The 18,297-nt window shown below is 50.8% G+C and overlaps 3 protein-coding genes across 5 annotated transcripts in view; all 3 read right to left on the bottom strand.

The window, feature by feature from the left end:
• SRRT (serrate, RNA effector molecule) overlaps positions 1–339 on the bottom strand; it is a 36,637-nt gene extending 36,298 nt beyond the window's left edge. Inside the window, exon 1 of one of the 2 annotated variants that reach the window (XM_081167800.1) lies at positions 183–339. The gene's annotated coding sequence lies outside the window, so the exon portion shown is untranslated. The remainder of the gene's footprint in view (positions 1–182) is intronic. The other variant, XM_081167801.1, reaches the window with a different exon arrangement.
• Positions 340–2,314: 1,975 nt separating this feature from the next.
• Positions 2,315–7,620, bottom strand: LOC308571520 (stress-associated endoplasmic reticulum protein 2-like). The gene is made up of 3 exons (XM_081167070.1): positions 7,424–7,620; positions 5,904–5,976; positions 2,315–2,891 (listed from the first exon to the last, which is right to left on the bottom strand). The coding sequence occupies exons 1-3, from the start codon at positions 7,505–7,507 to the stop codon at positions 2,851–2,853; spliced, it is 198 nt and encodes a 65-aa protein (XP_081023196.1). The 5' UTR covers positions 7,508–7,620; the 3' UTR covers positions 2,315–2,850.
• A 3,069-nt stretch (positions 7,621–10,689) lies between these two features.
• Positions 10,690–18,297, bottom strand: part of LOC308572000 (polyamine-transporting ATPase 13A3-like) — a 61,507-nt gene continuing 53,899 nt past the window's right edge. For both annotated transcript variants that reach the window (XM_081167723.1, XM_081167724.1), the window contains exons 31-33: positions 17,694–17,774; positions 16,237–16,326; positions 10,690–13,781 (exon numbers count right to left, since the gene is read on the bottom strand). In XM_081167723.1, the coding sequence (XP_081023849.1) occupies positions 13,617–13,781; positions 16,237–16,326; positions 17,694–17,774 (336 nt within the window). In that variant the 3' untranslated portion in view covers positions 10,690–13,616. The remainder of the gene's footprint in view (positions 13,782–16,236; positions 16,327–17,693; positions 17,775–18,297) is intronic.

An 18,297-nucleotide genomic window follows, 5' to 3' on the forward strand; every position in this document is an offset into this window, starting at 1 on the left:
CCTAGCTAACGGGACCAGCGGTCAGGCATGATGGGAGTTGTAGTCCCCAAACCCCTGGCGGGCCGGCCTTTGCCTGTGCCTGGTCAAGGATGATGGGCGTTGTAGTCCACGCGCCCCTGGGGAACCACAGGCTGAAGAGACGCTGGTTTAGGGCCTTGGCTCCCCGAGGGGGCCTCACTCACCGACGGGGCCGCCTCCCGCCCCGGCCAGAGGAGGAAGAGGAGGGCGGAGGAAGGCCGGGCCTCTCCTCGCCTCCTTTCCCGCCTCCTTCTCTCCTCGCTCGCCCGCGCAGCCTCGCGCTCCTTCTCCTTCCCCCGCGCCGGAAGACTGGCTCCGGGTCACCCGCCACTTCCGGTTCCTCTCCGGACAGCGAATGAGGTCGCGAGGCACGGAGGCGTGACCCGGATGTGGCATGGGAGAGGAAGAGGCAGGACTTCCGGCACCTCTCCCTCCGTTAATAATAATTGGGCTTGTGTGGAGGCGGGGCGGGACTTCCGGTAACTCTCCTTCCTTTAAAAATGATAATTGGGCTTGTGTGGAAAATAAGTAACGACTTATTAGATGAAAGCAGCGTTCGTGGAATTCATAAGGGGGGGGGGGAAAGGAACCAAAAACCCCGCCCAGACCAGGCACGGGGGTGGGTGGGACGCTCTAGGACGCGGGCGCTCTGTGGCGCTCCGCCATGTTGGGGAGAAGAGGCGCGAAAGAGGGGATGGCTAGAGCGGCACGCGCTGCGTCTTCCGGCGAGGAGTCCGCCGGTGGCTAGAGTGTCGTCAGCGCGACCATAGAGCTGGGTGAAAGGGCTAGAGTAGCGTGGCAAGCGGAAAGTCCCTGCTCGCTTTCGCCCTCGTTCCCCAACCTGGCGCCCTCCAAAGACTCCACCTCCCGCCAGTGACAGCTGGGCGAGGCTCGCAGTGAGAGAGGATGGGAGTTGTAGTCTTAAAAGGAAATGTTCTCTTTTTTCTTTCTCCTCCTATGATGAAGCTGGATTTTAAAATTTTAATGTTTCAGTATTTTAATGTTGTATTTTAATCTTGTTTTTCAGTTGCATTCATTCAACAGGGCGGGGTATAAATAAATAAAAAATGTTGTTGTTGTTGTTGTTGTTGTTATAAAGAAATGTTTCCCTTTTAGAGGGCCAGGACCGCATTGCTGTCAACTTTCCCCTTTTCTTGCGAGGAATCCTATTCGGAATAAGGGAATTTCCCTTAAAAAAAAGAGAAACGTTGACAGCTATGCAGGACAGGGAAGGCTGCACCAGGATGTTCTCTCCCTGGGCGCCCTGCTAACAGCAGCCCTGCAATGTGGTCTTTGATATTTATTTTATTTTAAAACCTCTTACCATGGAGATCCCCAATTTTTGCACCAAGTTCAGGCTGGCTGCCTCAGCCTGCATAATAGATCTGCCTCCCAGTTGTGTGTTTTTTCTAAGCCAGAAAAGATCCACACACTTTGCCCTTTCTTATATAGGCACAGGGCTGGATGAATCCCTAACTGGAATTAAGACTGCCGGAAGAAATATCAACAACCTCAGATGTGCAGATGACACAACCTTGATGGCAGAAAGTGAGGAGGAATTAAAGAACCTTTTAATGAGGGTGAAATAGGAGAGCGCAAAATATGGTCTGAAGCGCAACATAAAAAAAACGAAGATCGTGGCCACTGGGCCCATCACCTCCTGGCAAATAGAAGGGGAAGAAATGGAGGCAGTGAGAGATTTTACTTTCTTGGGCTCCATGATCACTGCAGATGGTGACAGCAGTCACGAAATTAAAAGACGCCTGCTTCATGGGAGAAAAGCGATGACAAACCTAGACAGCATCTTAAAAAGTAGAGACATCACCTTGCCAACAAAGGTCCGTATAGTTAAAGCTATGGTATTCCCAGTAGTGATGTATGGAAGTGAGAGCTGGACCATAAAGAAGGCTGATGGCCGAAGAATGGATGCTTTTGAATTCTGGTGCTGGAGGAGACTCTTGAGAGTCCCATGGACTGCAAGAAGATCCAACCTCTCCATTCTGAAGGAAATCAGCCCTGAGTGCTCACTGGAAGGACAGATCCTGAAGCTGAGGCTCCAAGACTTTGGCCACCTCAGGAGAAGAGAAGACTCCCTGGAAAAGACCCTGATGTTGGGAAAGATGGAGGGCACAAGGAGAAGGGGACGACGGAGGACGAGATGGTGGGACAGTGTTCTCGAAGCTACCAGCATGAGTTTGACCAAATTGCGGGAGGCAGTGGAAGACAGGAGGGCCTGGTGTGCTCTGGTCCAGGGGGTCACAAAGAGGCAGACACGACTAAATGACTCAACAACAACAACATGGTGACACTATTTATTAAGAAATTTAGAATTACTTGGGTTTGTGGCAAATATTCCAACAAGGCGACTTTATTTCAGCGGCTCGACTGGAATGGTGAGGGAGAATGAACTGCAGGTTGATAACGGGTTGAGAGGAATGTGAGCTCCGGAACAAGCCTCCCCAACTCTGCACCCCGTGCTCCAACCCCAAACGCCGCAAACCAGCTGTAGACCTTCCTCCTTGTTGCAACGCATCGTTTCAGTTCCAAAGGAAAAAGCCCCGCGCTTCCACAAGGCGAAGGGGAGAGGAGACGGATTGCCCCCGTTCAGTCCAGCGTCCCTCAGAAGTGGTCAACAGCTCAAGGGACAGAGAGCGGGGAGGGAATCGGTTTGGGGGTCTCACGAGAGCAGGCAGGGAGGGAGAGATCTGGTTCTTGGAAGCAGGCACAGGAAGACTGTCATGGCTGTAACTTGGGAGGTCCAGAATAGATCCCACAGTTCCCTGAGAGCAGGATTGGTGGCAGCAGTCGGAAAAGCATCCAGTCTTCTCTCCATTAACCTCCAAGTCGGATGCTCTGGATAATCTGGAAGATGGCTGTGAAAAGTAAGAGGGGGAAACGTAAGAATAACACGCTTGGATCCGGCCAGTGGGCTCACCCACTCCAGGATCCTGTTCACACAGGGCAGAACAGCTTTACCTTTCAATAATCTTAAATTATTGTTGCTACCGTATTTTTCGCTCTATAAGACGCACCAGACCATAAGACACAACTAGTGTTTTTTTTAAATAATCATATTTATTAGAGTTTCCAATAAAAACAGAAAAGAGATATAACAGAAAAGAAAAGATAGAAAAGATAGAAAAAAGAATTTAAATCCTTACTTTCATAACCTTCTTTCTAGGACTCCCTCCTCCCCCTCCCGACTATATTCCCCTTTCATTAATTTAGTTCCACAAGCTCTCATTCCCAATTTAAAACTTAATATGTTTAACCCATTAACCAATTTAAATTTATACAATCTTACCATCCATCTTTAACAGAAAAAGAAAAAAGATTGTTCCCCCAAGATCTACCCCAATTTCCTTCCACGAATTCCCTCTTTTTTTAAAAAAACATGTTAGATCAAAATACCATGGTATACAAAAGTTATATAAAGAAATAGAAGATAAAAAATATAAGAAGATTCAAAAAGTTGGTTACATAGCCTTTGGATTCCAAAACTCCCCCTCCCTTCCCCGGTTTGAGTTCCCCATGTCCATCAGTCTATATGTTATCAGCCTGGAGGTCTCAAGTCCATAGCCAAATTTTTCCCATTCCACCTTGTCGGTTTTCTTTTAATTTGTTTATTTTAATGATGTTTAACTTCAAAAATCCAGTCAAATAGAGGCCTTTAGTTTCCTTGGTCTTTGTTGCTCCTCCCATTGTTCTTTCCGTGTCGTAGTTGGTCCTTTGTTCTTTTTATTCCTTACTTTCTCAGGTTTCTTGTCTTGTTCAGCTGCTAAAACGTTCTTATTCCGAGATCTGGTATCTCTACAGAGGTTTGTTATTCAGGAACAAAAACTTACGTTCAGTCCCTTCCTTTCTTCAATAGAGAATTCTATTGTCTCCTTTTAATGTAAACACCTCTGTAGACAAAATACTATTTCAGTTTTGCAGCTTTCCCAGAGAATAAGTCCTGTGCTCAGCCCAGAGTAATTTTCCACATACGATCACTTGTAATGTCCCGAAACCCCTCTAGGGGGATTGCAATAACTTTGTATCCTCTAATCCAAAAGTCAAGTTGTTGTTTCTTTTTCCCCCCCGACGTTTTATATCCATATAATGTCAATTTATAACAGAATTAGCCAACAAAATACTTGTAACAAAGTCCTCTTTATATTCTCAAGCTTTGACAGCTACTTTGACAGCTGTCAAAGTCTCCGTCTCTCTTCGCCAGGCTCTGCGAATCGCCCCGGTTCCCAGGGGGGTTGCCTTTTCCCTCTCACCCTCCACTCTTCTCCTCCAGCACAATTCTTGTAATTTCCCATCGTGGAATTAATAATTTTTATCAGCAATAAACTTCTGAAACGATCTTGGTTACCCAGTCCTTGTTTTAGAATGTTTACAATCAGGGGGGGACTGACTTCCTTTTTAGATCACCCCCGCTTGTGCCGAATCCGGAAAAAAAATTCTTTTTTTTCTCCTTTTGTACCCGGTTTCCCAATTACTCGCGGGTTGTTGTTAATAGTCCGAATTTCCAATGGAAGAAGCCAGCGCTCTCCGACGAATGGCATGCGGCTGCGCTCGGCAGGGGAAGCGGTAGACTCACAGCACCACGCCGCTCCCCGGCACCCGATCCGAAGCCTTTAAAAAGGCTCCTTCACGAGTCGGGAGGGCGCTAGCGGTGCCAGCCGAGTCACCATGTCCACGGGCTCCGTGCCCGTGGTTTTTAAGGGTCCCCGCGTCGCCGGCGCGGTAAGACCCAGCCCCTGCCGAGCAGACTCCCTCCGGAGCTCGGAGGGAGTCCGCCATTCGGCGATGGCGCCAACCCGGAAGTCGACACAACTAGTTTTTGGAGGAGGAAAACAAGAAAAAAAATATTCTGAATCTCAGAAGCCAGAACAGCAAGAGGGATCGCAGTGCAGTGAAAGCAACGATCCCTCTTGTTGTTCTGGCTTCTGGGATAGCTGTGCAGCCTCCATTCGCTCCATAAGATGCACACACATTTCCCCTTACTTTTTAGGAGGGAAAAGGTGATCTTATAGGGCAAAAAAATACGGTAATTCCCTCTGCCTGCACATCAAGCAGTGTGTGGATTTTATGAAATTAACTAAAAATGTTTTGGAGGGCCATGTGGGGAACAGCAGGTAATACATATAATAACAATAATAAATAATAATAATTTAACCAGACCTTTTCAGTAAGTGTTTCTTGTCAATGAGGGACGCGGATGGCGCTGTGGTCTAAACCACTGAGCCTCTTGGGCTTGCCGATTGGAAGGTCGGCGGTTCGAATCCCCACGACAGGGTGAGCTCCCGTTGCTCAGTCCCTGCTCCTGCCCACCTAGCAGTTCGAAAGCACACCAGTGCGAGTAGATAAATAGGTACCACTCCGGTAGGAAGGTAAATGGCGTTTCTGTGCGCTCTGGCATCTGTCACGGTGTCCCGTTGCGCCAGAAGCGGTTTAGTCCTGCTGGCCACATGAGCCGGGAAGCTGTCTGTGGACAAAACGCCGTCTCCCTCGGCCTGAAAGCGAGATGAGCGCCGCAACCCCATAGTTGCCTTTGACTGGACTTAACCGTCCAGGGGTCCTTTGCCTTTTACCTTCTTGTCCATGTTAAGTGAATTTATCTTTCCATGCCTTTTCCATAACGTTTGTGTACACTGCTGAAGCAATATCTAAATTGTTGAAATAAATGAGTAAAAATGTTCTTCCTGGCCCAGTTGCTCCCTCTTGTGAACACACACACGCATTTTATCCTCGTTTCTGTGAGGATAAAATGGGGAGTTGCATTTGCCACCCTGAGCATTTTAAGGAAAAGAGAGACACGGCGGCGGGTTGGGCTGGATGACCCCTGGGGGTCCCTTTCAATTCTATGAGAAACTGTTAATAAATGGGAAACTCACCTGATCCGCAGACCACGAAGACGAAGAGCGCCAGGAGCCAGGGGCCAACGGGGGCTTTTTCCTCTTGGGGTGTCTTCGCACAAGGGAAAGAGACCAGGAGAGGGTTAGAGAGATCATCTACCACCTGCGATTCCTTCTATTTGCTTATTGTGGGATAAATCTGGGCTTATTCCTGCCTATTCCCCTTTCCGGCAGCCTCAATCTGAGGTCTGGGGGGGGGGAGCACCTGTGAGGACAGGAGGGGGCACAACTTTCCTAAGTGACTTCCCTCACATTCCCAAAATTCCCTTTTAATGCCCCCCCAATTTGATCATAGGACAGCATTGCACAGATGGGATCAGAGATCATTATTATTATTATTATTATTATTATTATTATTATTATTATTATACTTATTTATATCTCCCCCCCCCTTTTCCCCCAGACTGGGACTCGAGGCGGCTTACGCAAACTAAACTGACGCAGATGAAACACAAGCAGCTAAAAACGTAGAAAATATAACCGTTTAGCTACAATTATCTTCCATGCGTTTTTAGCTTTCTGCAACTCTTATAGGTTTACCCCTATTGAACGCAGATAATAAACACAGGGCAAAATCAGAAAACTGGCAGAAGAGGCCCTGGAAATTAATAGAAACTAATCGGGGGGGTCCTTCCAAGGATAGGCCCCCCCTATTCCAGCTCCCTTAAGAGACAATTGCAACCCCCCCCAAAAAAATCAGGCTTTCCCTAAGCAACCCCTCCAGCGGTGAGGGTGCAACTCCGCTCTCCTTTCCGCAGAAGACCCCAGGGTGCTCAAATGGGGAGGGGCTTTGCTCCCAAAGAATTCAGGGTGCATGGATGGGGTTGCAGCCTCAGACTTACCTGTGGGGGGGGGGTTGGGGGGCAAGAGTTCAGATGATCCTCCCCACTCCCCTCCGAACCTCATCCCTCCTGACCTAAGCTGCTCCCACCATCTTTACAAATATCTCAAAAGGGGGGGTGTTTCTGAAATAATTTCATTGCTTCCCCAATTCTTCATCTCCCCACAAGCCCAGGTGCTCCCCCCTTTCGCCCCCAATTGCAAACTGCCCCTCCCTACTTTCTCCCCTTTCCAATTCCCCCCACCTAGTCCCCCCATTGCAAACTCCCCCTCCCCACTTTCTGCCCTTTCCAACTCCCCCTCCCTAGTGCACCCCCCATTGCAAACTCCCCCCCACTTTCTGCCCTTTCCAACTCCCCCTCCCTAGTGCACCCCCCATTGCAAACTCCCCCCACTTTCTGCCCTTTCCAACTCCCCCTCCCTAGTGCACCCCCCATTGCAAACTCCCTCCCCACTTTCTGCCCTTTCCAACTCCCCCTCCCTAGTGCACCCCCCATTGCAAAGTCCCCCACCCCACTTTCACCCCCATTGCAAAGTCCCCCACCCCACTTTCACCCCCATTGCAAAGTCCCCCTCCCCACTTTCTCCCCTTTCCGATTCCCCCTCCCTAGTTCACCCCCCACCCATTGCAAACTCCCCCCAGCCCCCCCCCCATATACCGGGGCCCGATGGAGGCCCCCCCTCTGCGTGATGCTCTTGCTGTGCCTCTCGTTGGCCACTTTCATCCTTTGCACCCCAGACATGGCGGCGAGTTGGGGGGGCTGGTCAAGGTGGGGGTGGGGTGGGCAAAGACCACCACCTCTGGAGCAGCTGCCGCTGTTGTCGTGGCGCCTTGGGCGGGGGGCCGCCTCCTTTCCCACCCCCCCAACCCCGGCTCCTCCCCGCGCAGGCGCAGCTTCCTGACGCCGCCCAGGAGGCCGCCATGTTGGCCTCTGCCCACAGTACCGCCGCCACCTAGTAGAAGGGCCGAATTCCTCCCGACGCCACCAAGGGCTACCGTATTTCTCCTAGTAGGGAGGCACATTGTTGTAGAACAGGAGGGGAAAGTTCCAAAAAGAGCCACTGAAACGAAGAGAGCGATTCCCTCTTAGCCTAGGAGGAAAGTATTGCAGCGTTTGGGGTTTTCCAGTATAATAAACAAAAATCTGCCCTTATTCCCTTATGGGGGACACAAGAGCCCTTATAGAGTCCTTTGCAGGTTCTCCATCGGCCAGAGAAAATAACAGAGGCCAAGCAGAGAATATTGAGAAGCAAAGCAGCTAGTATGATCTTTATTAACTGTTGCAAAAGGGTGCCCCCTTCATACGCAGGAGAAGGAGGAGGACCCAGAACCAAGGTGTGCCCGGACTTATATAGACATTTAAATTGCCAGCCCTGGAGTCCAAGACCACCCCCAGAAACATCATACCTACATCACAGAAAAGGCGGTCTACAGCAGAAATCTGGGTGCGTTGTTTATCTCCTGTCTGGCAGGTTACCTGTTAATGCTCACTTAATTGGATACCCTGGGGAGCCTGGCCAGTCTTTTGCAATGATAAATACAGTGGTGCCTCGCAAGATGAAATTAATTCGTTCCGCAAGTTTTTTCTTCTTGCGAGTTTTTCGTCTTGCGATGCACGGTTTCCCATAGGAATGCATTGAAAATCAATTAATGCGTTCCTAGGGAAACCGCCTTCAGACCAGGTCTGGGGACAGTCTGTCCCCCGACCTCTTCTGAAGGCTGGGGGGGGGGGGGAACAAGGGCTTTTCTTCCCACTGCCAGCCTTCAGAAGGCTGTTCTGAAGGCTGGCGGTGGGGAAAAAAGCCCTTCTTCCCACCTCCCGCCCCGCAAGCTCCGGGGACAGGAGGGCTTTGCTGCCGACCACCAGCATTTTAAAAGCCCCTGCTGTCCGGGGCGATTTTAAAATGCTGGTGGGCGGGAGCGAAGTCTCTGCTGTCCCGGGGAGATTTTAAAATGCTGGGGGGCGGGAGCGAACACTTCGCTCCCGCCCGCCAGCATTTTAAGATTGCCCGGGGCAGCAGAGACTTCTCGCCCAAAGCAAGGGGAGCTCTCCGAAGGGCTTCCCTTGCTTCGGGTGACAGGCTGCCGCCCCAAGCCTCGCGCACCCGGCGGGACCTCCTGCCGGGCTCGCGAGGCTTGCAGACACTTGCCCAAAGCAAGGGGAGCTCTCCGAAGGGCTCCCCGTGCTTCGGGTGACAGGCTGCCGCCCCAAGCCTCGCGCACCCGGCGGGACCTCCTGCCGGGCGCGCGAGGCTTGCAGACACTTGCCCAAAGATTTTAAAATGCTGGGGGTCGGGAGCGAAGCGTTCGCTGCCGACCCCCAGCATTTTAAGATCGCCCGGGACAGCAGAGACTTCTCTGCTGTCCGGGGGAGATTTTAAAATGCTGGGGGTCGGCAGCGAACGCTTCGCTCCCGCCCGCCAGCATTTTAAGATAGCCCGGGGCAGCGGAGAAGTCTCCGCTGTCCCGGGAAGGCAGGCGGGTGGGGAGCAAAGACTTTTGCCCCCCGCCGGCCTTCAGAAGAGGTCCAGGACCTCTTCTGAAGGCCGGCTGTGGGCGAAAGTCTTTGCTCCCGACCGCCAGCAATTTAAAACAGGTCCCCGGAGATTTCCCTATGGGCTTTCGTCTTGCGAAGCAAGCCCATAGGGAAATTCGTCTTGCGAAGCACCTCCAAAACAGAAAACCCTTTCGTCTTGCGGGTTTTCCATCTTGCGAGGCATTCGTCTTGCGGGGTACCACTGTACTTCGTTCCTGAGCCAGGTCACAGGCTCACACCCTATTCATACACAGACATACCCTTAAGACAGGATTTGTGAAGGAAAAGACAACGGGGAGGCTTTTCCATTTTCCTTCGACCTTGCAGAGAAATCATTTGGTCAGTTTGGGAGTCAGAACGGTTTCAGGACTGTCTTCCTGTGCTGCTTCAGACATGTGGTTAATATGTTGATGTACGTGTTTGCTTGGTACATTTATGAACATTTATTAAATATATAAGACCTTATTTTTTTTTATTTCACCAGTTTGAAAAAGAGGCTCGGATCCTGTTTGCCAGATTCCCATTTAGGCAACTGTTCAGCTGCTGTGAGCTTAGGGAGCTGGACATGGCCTGATCCAGTGGGGCTTTTTCTTCTCCATCCCAAATACAAAGCAAATTCCCCAACTGATGGAGAACCCGCAAAGGACTCTAGAAGGGTCCTTGTGTCCCCCATAAGGGAATAAGGGCAGATTTTCGTTTATTACTGATGAAAGGGGCCAGAAAAAGCACAAAGGGCCCCCACCCCCAAAAAGCAATTCCGACTTTTTTGTCCCGCCTCGTTTTGACATTCTAATTCCCCTGCGCTTGGCAAGGCGGCAAAAAGATCTACTGCCCTCGTCATCCGTAGGACTGCAATGTCAGCACAAAGTCCTGTCAGGTGCAGCGCATGCAGAAATGGTCGTTTCCAAGCCCGTAAATAAAATTAATCCGATCCGATTATTCCTCTTTGGGGCAAAAACAAGTGTGGGAAAATATTTCCCCCTCTATCTCTCCAGAACTTTTGGAAGGGAAGAAGAATTAGAGAGAGAGAGAGAGAGAGATTTTCTCTCACAATCAACAATAATATAGAGGGTTTTAAAAAAAATCCTATAAATTTTGTAATAAATAAAATTTATTAAATGTGTTAAAACACCTGTAGCTGTTGATAAGGGATTAAGATCAAGACTGAATGTAATTGGATGAATTCAGACTTCGGAAGAAGGATGCAACAAAAACATCTCGCCTTGAAATCCAGCACGCGAGAGGCCACGCAAAATGTATAATTAGCTTTATAACTGATATATATTTGAATCTGAATTGCCATTTGAAATGGGTAACATGTGGTTTACATCGGATTTTAGTAATTGGAAATTAAATAACAATTAGTTACAAAAAAGCCCAACAACGTAGAGGTTTTACATATAATAATCTTTATTTATTTATTTTCCTTTTAATAAAAAAAAAAGAAAGCCAGTGAAAGAAAAAGTAGTTTAAAAGCCGCCCCCGCCCCCCTTCGGAGGCAGCGGCTTCCTGTTCCTTGATCCCAAAAGAGGGGCACAGGACCCCCACCCAAAGGCTCTTGCTTCGCCCCCCAAATTGCCAGAGGAGGAGCGAAGTATCCAAAAGACACCCCCCTTTAAAAAGACCAGCCCCGTGTCAAACTTCCCCCACCCCCCAAAAGAACCGACTTAAAAACCCTGACTCTTCTGCAGAGGTAATTAACCGAAATACTAATTCCTGGTACCGTTAAAAACAGGGCAGGTGGGGCATTTATGGGGGCCGGAATCGGGGAGGAAAGAGAGGGGGGAACGTACCAGCTAACCGTTGCTGTGCAGCACAATCGAATCCCGTGCGCATTTGACTTGCGCCATTTCAGCCATGCGCAGCTGAAACGGCGCAAGTCGAATCCGGGCGAGGTGGAGAGTTCGAGGGCTGTTTTCGCACCAGGTCCACCTGGGGTTACCCAAGGCGTAAAGAGCCTCTAAGCCAGGGGTCAACAAACGTACCACGCCTCGGGCCGGTGTCTCCAGCACTGATTGCGCAGCGGGCCGGATGAGCTCCGGAAACTTACCGGCACTTCGCTGCGCGGCCGCCCACTTCCGGGTCGGAGCAGCACCGGAAATAGCGCAAACGTTATTTGTGCATGTGCACACGCTATTTCCGGCGCACTTCCGGGTCGGAGGAGCACCGGAAATAGCTTGTGTGCATGTGCACGGGCCTCCTTCGACCCCGATGTGCACCGGAAAGAACGCCTGTGCATGTGCAAATAATGCTTGCGCAAGCGCACAAGCTATTTCCGGTGCTCCTCCGACCCGGAGGTGGGCGGCCGCGCCGCGCCGGTAAGAGCGGGCGGCCGGGGTTGCCGCGGGCCGGATAAACGAGTCTCTTGGGCCTGATCCAGCCCGCGGGCCTTAATTTGGGGACCCTTGCTCTAAGCTCTCTGATATGCTTGGGAAGTGAGATGCCTGCTCATTGCACCGGCTATGTTCATTGACATCCAAGTTCCTGCACTGCCACACACCCCCCAGGTACCCTAGAGCCCCGCAAGGTTGGTTTCTGCTCATTTATTCTGTAAAATCCATGCGCCGATTGATGGCAAGCGCCTCAAAGCGGTTTCTCCCAAAAGATGAAACTACGAAATCGAGGGGAACTTGATCAACGGCAGCAATTTAAAACGTACAGTCATACCTCATGTTACACCCGCTTCATGTTGCCGTATTTTTCGCCCCATAAGGCGCACCAGACCATAACACGCACCTAGTTTTTAGGGAGGGGGGGGAATCAAGAAAAAAAATCTTATTCCCCCCCCCCCAGCCCCAAAGAGCAAAGAAGCCAAGACAGCCAGCGGGATCCATCCCGCTGGCTGTCTTGGAAGAAGAAGAACAAGAGTTTGGATTTGATATCCCGCCTTTCACTCCCTTTAAGGAGTCTCAAAGCGGCTCACATTCTCCTTTCCCTTCCTCCCCCACAACAAACACTCTGTGAGGTGAGTGGGGCTGAGAGACTTCAGAGAAGTGTGACTGGCCCAAGGTCACCCAGCAGCTGCAGGTGGAGGAGCGGAGACGCGAACCCGGTTCCCGAGATTACGAGACTACCGCTCTTAAACACTACACCACACTGGCTCTCGACATTGGCTTCCTCTTTAGCTATGCGCAACTTCTCCAGCCAGGTCCAGGAGCAGGGGCAAGGTTGCGAAGACTTTGGAGCGCAGCGCAAGTTCCCGCTGCGCTCCAAAGGCTTCAGGCGGCTATCCCTGAAGCCTAGAGAGCAAGAGGGGTCGGTGTGCACCGACGCCTCTCGCTCTCCAGGCTTCAGCGAAAGCAACGCAAAGCACTCCCTCTGCGCTTTGGAGGCTTCGCTGAAGCCAAGGAGCCTGCATTCGCTCCATGGGACTAACACACAGGTCCCCTTAATTTTTGGAGTGAAAAATACAGTACGTTCTTTCAGGTTGCGACCCACGGCAACCCGGAAGTACCGGAAAGGGTTACCTCCAGGTTTCGCCGCTTGTGCATGAGCGCAAAATGATGTCACACGCATGTGCAGATGCGGCGAATCGCAACCCGCGCATGCGTAGACACTCTGCTGCGGGTTGCGTCCTTTTCATGTTGCGAATGGGCCTCCAGAACGGATCCCGTTCGCAACCAGAGGTACCACTGTAGTTGAAACGGGTTGAAATTCCAAGTCGGGTTTCTAAGCACCCGGTCAGGCTTGCCTAAAGGAGAACGCTTTTAAGCAGGCGCTGATAGGGGCACAGCTGAAAGCGCTCGCTTTGGGATCAATAGGCGGGGAGTTCCAAAGTCTGCAGGCGCTGCCGCACCGAACGATCGAGGGCTTGCGAGCGCAGGAAACGGGGGTTACGCAGCCCCGATTCTGCCGATCGAAGAGGCTGAGTGGGCAAATGTGAAGCGATGAGGCGATCTCGGCTAAGGGCCTTTTAAGCTCCCCCCGCTTTGCTTGCTGGGCTCTGGGGTACAGGGGACACCCCCCCCCGGCGCTTGGGTGACTCCTAGGGTTTGGATACAAACCATTTTGCGTATGCGCAGAACCCTCGGAACCGAACCGCCGCTGCGTGAGATGCGATTGTGCCGCACGGAACACTACATGGGCTTGGAGCGTGGGGTCTCGCCACGCCCACCTTACGGAGAGAAATAGCAGCTTGCAAACTACAGTTCCCAAGAGGCGCTTCCCCTCAACGAACCCAACAAGGAAAGGGTGTGGAATAAATAATAACGATAATAAAAGCTCGGAGGCGTTTTCCCGGCAAGGACTGCGGCTGCAGCAACACAAGGGCCTCTTCGCCTTGTGCACCCGGTTCCTGCGGGGTCCGCCGCCATCATCAGGCGCTGCTCTCGGCAGGGGGCACCTGTGCCCGGGTGCTCGTCTGGGGCTGGGGAGGCCAGTCGGGGTCGAAGAGGAGCTCCTGGGCCAGGCGCTTGTATTTGGCCCGTGGAGGGGCGTTCCGGCGGCAGGAGTAGCCAGGCGCCCCCTCGTCCAGCTCCAGCTACAATGGGGAGAGGGGAAGGGGGTCGGAATCTTTGGACAGCTCTGGGAGCCCAGAATCGAAAACCATTTCCCCCAAAAGACAAAACTAAGTTTTTCTTATAGGTCAATTCTGTGTCCAGGGCATCTGTCTACCAGCTCCATCTGGTACGCAGGCTGAGACCCTCCCTGCCCACAGACTGTCTGGCCAGAGTGGTGCATGTTCTGGTTATCTCTCGCTTGGACTACTGCCATGTGCTCTATGTGGGGCTACCTTTGAAGGTGACCCGGAAACTGCCAATTAATCCAGAATGTGGCAGCCAGACTGGTGACTGGGAGTGGCCGCCGGGACCACATAACACTGGTCCTGAGAGATCTGCATTGGCTTCCAGTATGTTTCCGAGCACAATTCAGAGTGTTGGTGCTGACCTTGAAAGCCCGAAACAGCCTTGGCCCAGTATATCTGAAGGAGCGTCTCCATCCCGGACGCTGAGGTCCAGCTCCGAGGGCCTTCTGGCGGTTCCCTCCCTGCGAGAAGCCAAGTTACAGGGAACCAGGCAGAGGGCCTTCTCGGTAGTGGTGCCCACCCTGTGGAACGCCCTCCCAGCAGATGTCAAAGAGATAAACAACTATCTGACATTCAGAAGACATCTTAAGGCAGCCCTGTTTAGGGAAGTTTTTAATGTGTGACATTTTAGTGTATTTTTGGTCTCTGTGGAAGCCACCCAGAGTGGCTGGGGAGACCCAGCCAGATGGGCGGGGTACAAATAATAAATTATCATCATCATCATCATCATCATCATCATTACCCACTAAGGGAGAATGGCTATGTAAGCTTTCAGAATATTTAGAATTAACCAAATTGACAGATATAATAAGGCAAAAACCCAAAAGGGAAGTGAAAAAGGGATTGCCTAAAGGAATACCTTAAAAGCCAAGGTTCGAGGACATAAATCTGGCCAAGTCTAGAATAAACGTGTGAAGTGAAAGGATAAGAAAGAGGGATTCATATTGAGATGCTAGGATAGAGATGATCAGGAAGACATGAAAACAGGAAGACACAATGAGAGGTAAAGGAGGTGCTGTGGGATTGGTAGAAGTCAATGTCTTGTTTTGTTTTTAGAGTTTATATTATTAACTTGTAAGATATGGATTTGTTTGGGTTTTTTGTATGCTGGTTTTTGTGTTTTGTGTATTGTTATTTTTTGTGTTGTTGTTGTTGTGTGGAAAATACTAATAAAATTTACTTTAAATTTTTTAAAAAAGAGAGAGAACTGTTTTCCCCATCAGGTGGCACTCTTGAGAGTCGAGAACTGCGTTTCCCATGCACCCGGTCAGCCCTCCTCCAAGCAACATTTTCTACAAAGACTTTCCCCCCTCTCAGGACTTGTGCGACACAGCACCTGGCACCCTCCCGCTTAAATGTGGTTGCTGCGTGGCAGGGGGTTGGGCTGGATGATCTCTGGGGTTCCCTTCCAACCCTGCAGTTCTGTGATTCTATGACCTCAGAAGGTGGTGGACTCTCCTTTGTTTTTTGGAAGGGTAAGAGACGCTCGAAGGCCACCTGTCAGGGAGTCTTTAGTTGTGAATCCTTCTGTGAGAACCTTGGGGATCCAAAGATGTGGGGAGGAGATGATGATGATGATGAATTATTTATACCCCAGCCACTCTGGGCGGCTTCCAACAAAATATTAAAAATACATTAAAACAGGGGTCAGCAAACTTTTCCACTGTCCCTCAGAGCTTGTGGGGGGCCAGACTATTTTTTTTTGGGGGGGGGGGAATGAATGAATTCCTATGCCCCACAAATAACCCAGAGATGCATTTTAAATAAAAGCACACATTCTACTCATGTAAAAACACCAGGCAGGCCCCACAAATAACCCAGAGATGCATTTTAAATAAAAGAGCACATTCTATTCATGTAAAAACACGCTGATTCCAGGACCGTCCACAGGCCGGATTGAGAAGGCGATTGGGTCGGATCCTGCCCCCGGGCCTTAGTTTGCCTACCCAAGCATCAAAACATCAGGCATTAAAAACTTCCCTGAATAGGGCTGCCTTCAGATGTCTTCTAAACGTCAGAGTTGTTTATTTCCTTGACATCTGGTGGGAGGGCGTTCCACAGGGCAGGCAGTACGGACCATTGTTCTCCCCGCACATCAGTCAAGTATCCCGGCAGCTTTGGAGTACCAACCCACATAATCTATGGGGTTCGGACACGCCCTCCCACTGGCTGCTCCCCACGCCCTGCCCTCTTCCTCACAAGAGAAGCAGCGTGGTTTAGTGGTTAGAGTGTCGGACTAGGGCCTGAGGCAAACCCGATGGGTGATGAGCTTGGCTGCCAGCCCCTCACTCTCAGCCTTGCCTCCTTCACAGGGTCGTTGTGGGGAGAACCACGTGCACCACTTTGAGCTCGCTGCGGGAAAAGGAGGGAAGTAAAGTAACAAACCCACAAACCGTCGGTCTGCCCGTACCTGCGGGTAGGGGGCCCGATTCGGATACTCGTACTTCCTCCTCGTGTAGCAAACCCGTTGCCACAGGGTGTCGCAGTCACAGACAAAGTTCTAGGCGATACAAGAATTAAAGAGACCCAGGGTGAGGGTTTTTATTTTGTTTTAAAAACATCCCAATATTCATTGCGTTGAACCTTTGGCTTGAATGCCTCCACGAATGTTCCCTGCATTTTGTGACTCTCACGCCTTTTGATATACCCCAGGGAAGTTGATACCAATGTACCGTATTTTCCGCTCCACAAGATGCACCTGACCATAAGACGCACCTAGTTTTTAGAGGAGGAAAACAAGGAAAAAAATATTCTGAACGAAACGGTGGATGTATGATTTTTGTGGTTCATGCTGTGGCCACAGATGTGTGATTTGACGGTGAGTTTGGGGTAGCCCAAAGCAAAAATCCTGAGGATCCATGTGGATCCGTGCTTTGTAACCACGCTTTTGCGCCATTGCGGCCCCACAAAACAGTGGGTGTGTGGTTTTTTTGGTGCAGGCTGCAGCCATGGACTTGCTATGTGATCTGATGGTGAATTTGGGTTGACCCAATACAAAAATCCTGAGGATCCATGGGCTTTTACCTCCCCCCTCCCAGGCAGCCTCCTTTATCTCTAGCGTCCCTTATCTCCTTCCTGATCACTTACTGATCAGCTGTTTTCTTTCAACACCCCCTTCCCTCTTGTTTGCCTTAGTGTCTTTTCCTTAGCTGGAGAGTTTTTTGCTCCTCCTTTTCTTCTAATTTCTCTCCTCATTGCTTTAGTCTTCCTGTCTCCTCTCCTTGCAAGTTCGCTGTCATTAACTCCCCCCTCCCAGGCAGCCTCCTTTATCTCTACCGTCCCTTATCTCTCTCCCCATCGGCAAATGATCAGCGGCTTTGTTTCAACACCTACTTCCCTCTTTCAAAAAAGAGAGAGCATGATCTGCTTTTTGCCCCTGGGCAATTCGGCTCCAGGGACCACACATTCGCTCCGTAAGACGCACCGACATTTCCCCTTACTTTTTAGGAAGAAAAAAGAAGTGTGTCTTATGGAGTGAAAAATACGGTATCTTGATATCCCTTGGCCTGTAACCTGATGTATGGAGTTTGGTGTTTCAGGATTCCTCGGTTGCTGTGTCTGAACTGCTACCTAAGGGCTGCCCTATTGCCATAGCTGTAATAAACGTTGGGAAGGTCCTTCATGGATTAATCGTTTTATTTAAGAGGCGGCCCCTCACCTGCGTAACGAACAATCCAGTACAGAAGCAAACTCTTGCCGTACAAGTTAAGGAGGGAAGCGAACAGAGAGAACGACAGGCTTGGTCTGTTACGGGACGGAGACTTGGAAACCCAAATTGGGGAGAGGAAAAGAGCACACCCACTCTCCTGCCCCCTCGGCAAACACCCCCAAGAGGGGAGCAGGATCCTTCCCTTCTCCCCGACTCACCTCCAGGGAGAGGGACAGCGCCAGGTTGCTCAGCGTCAAGGCCAGCAGGATGAGTCTCCACTCAAAGGGGATGCAAGCCAGCTGGAAAAAAGAGGGGGCAGTGAGTCTTGCTTTCCTTCTATGGCAGAGGTTCCCAAAATGAGTTGGAGGACCCTTCAGTGGTCAGGGGGTTTCTTAGAGGGATGCTAAGAGCCAAGCTTTGAAAAGCTGTTATCCCTGGCTCACGTTCAGCCAATTTATAGCTGTATAAATGATACCTGAAGGAGCGTCTCCACCCCCATTGTTCGGCCCGGACACAGAGGTCCAGCTCCGAGGGCCTTCTGGCGGTTCCCTCCCTGTGAGAAGCAAGGTTGCAGGGAACCAGGCAGAGGGCCTTCTCGGTGGTGGCACCCTCCCATCAGATGTCAAGGAGTTACAGAACTGCCTGACTTTTAGAAGACATCTGGAGGCAGCCGTGTTTAAAAGTAAAGGTAAAGGTAAAGGGACCCCTGACTGTTAAGTCCAGTCGTGGACGACTCTAGGGTTGCGGCACTCATCTTGCTTTACTGGCCGAGGGAGCTGGCGTACAGTTTCTGGGTTATGACGAAGCCGCTTCTGGCGCACC

This window comes from Podarcis bocagei (assembly GCF_964188305.1).
Source record: "Podarcis bocagei genome assembly, chromosome: 13".
In the NCBI taxonomy this organism is placed as follows: domain Eukaryota; kingdom Metazoa; phylum Chordata; class Lepidosauria; order Squamata; family Lacertidae; genus Podarcis; species Podarcis bocagei.

Excerpts from the sequence above, each read along its gene's own strand:
- LOC308571520 (XM_081167070.1), bottom strand. The coding sequence starts at position 7,507 with ATGTCTGGGGTGCAAAGGATGAAAGTGGCCAACGAGAGGCACAGCAAG. Across the intron at positions 5,977-7,423 it reads GGGGCCTCCATCGGGCCCCG|ACACCCCAAGAGGAAAAAGC; the intron begins GTATATGGGGGG and ends CCTTGTGCGAAG. Across the intron at positions 2,892-5,903 it reads CTTCGTGGTCTGCGGATCAG|CCATCTTCCAGATTATCCAG; the intron begins GTGAGTTTCCCA and ends TACTTTTCACAG.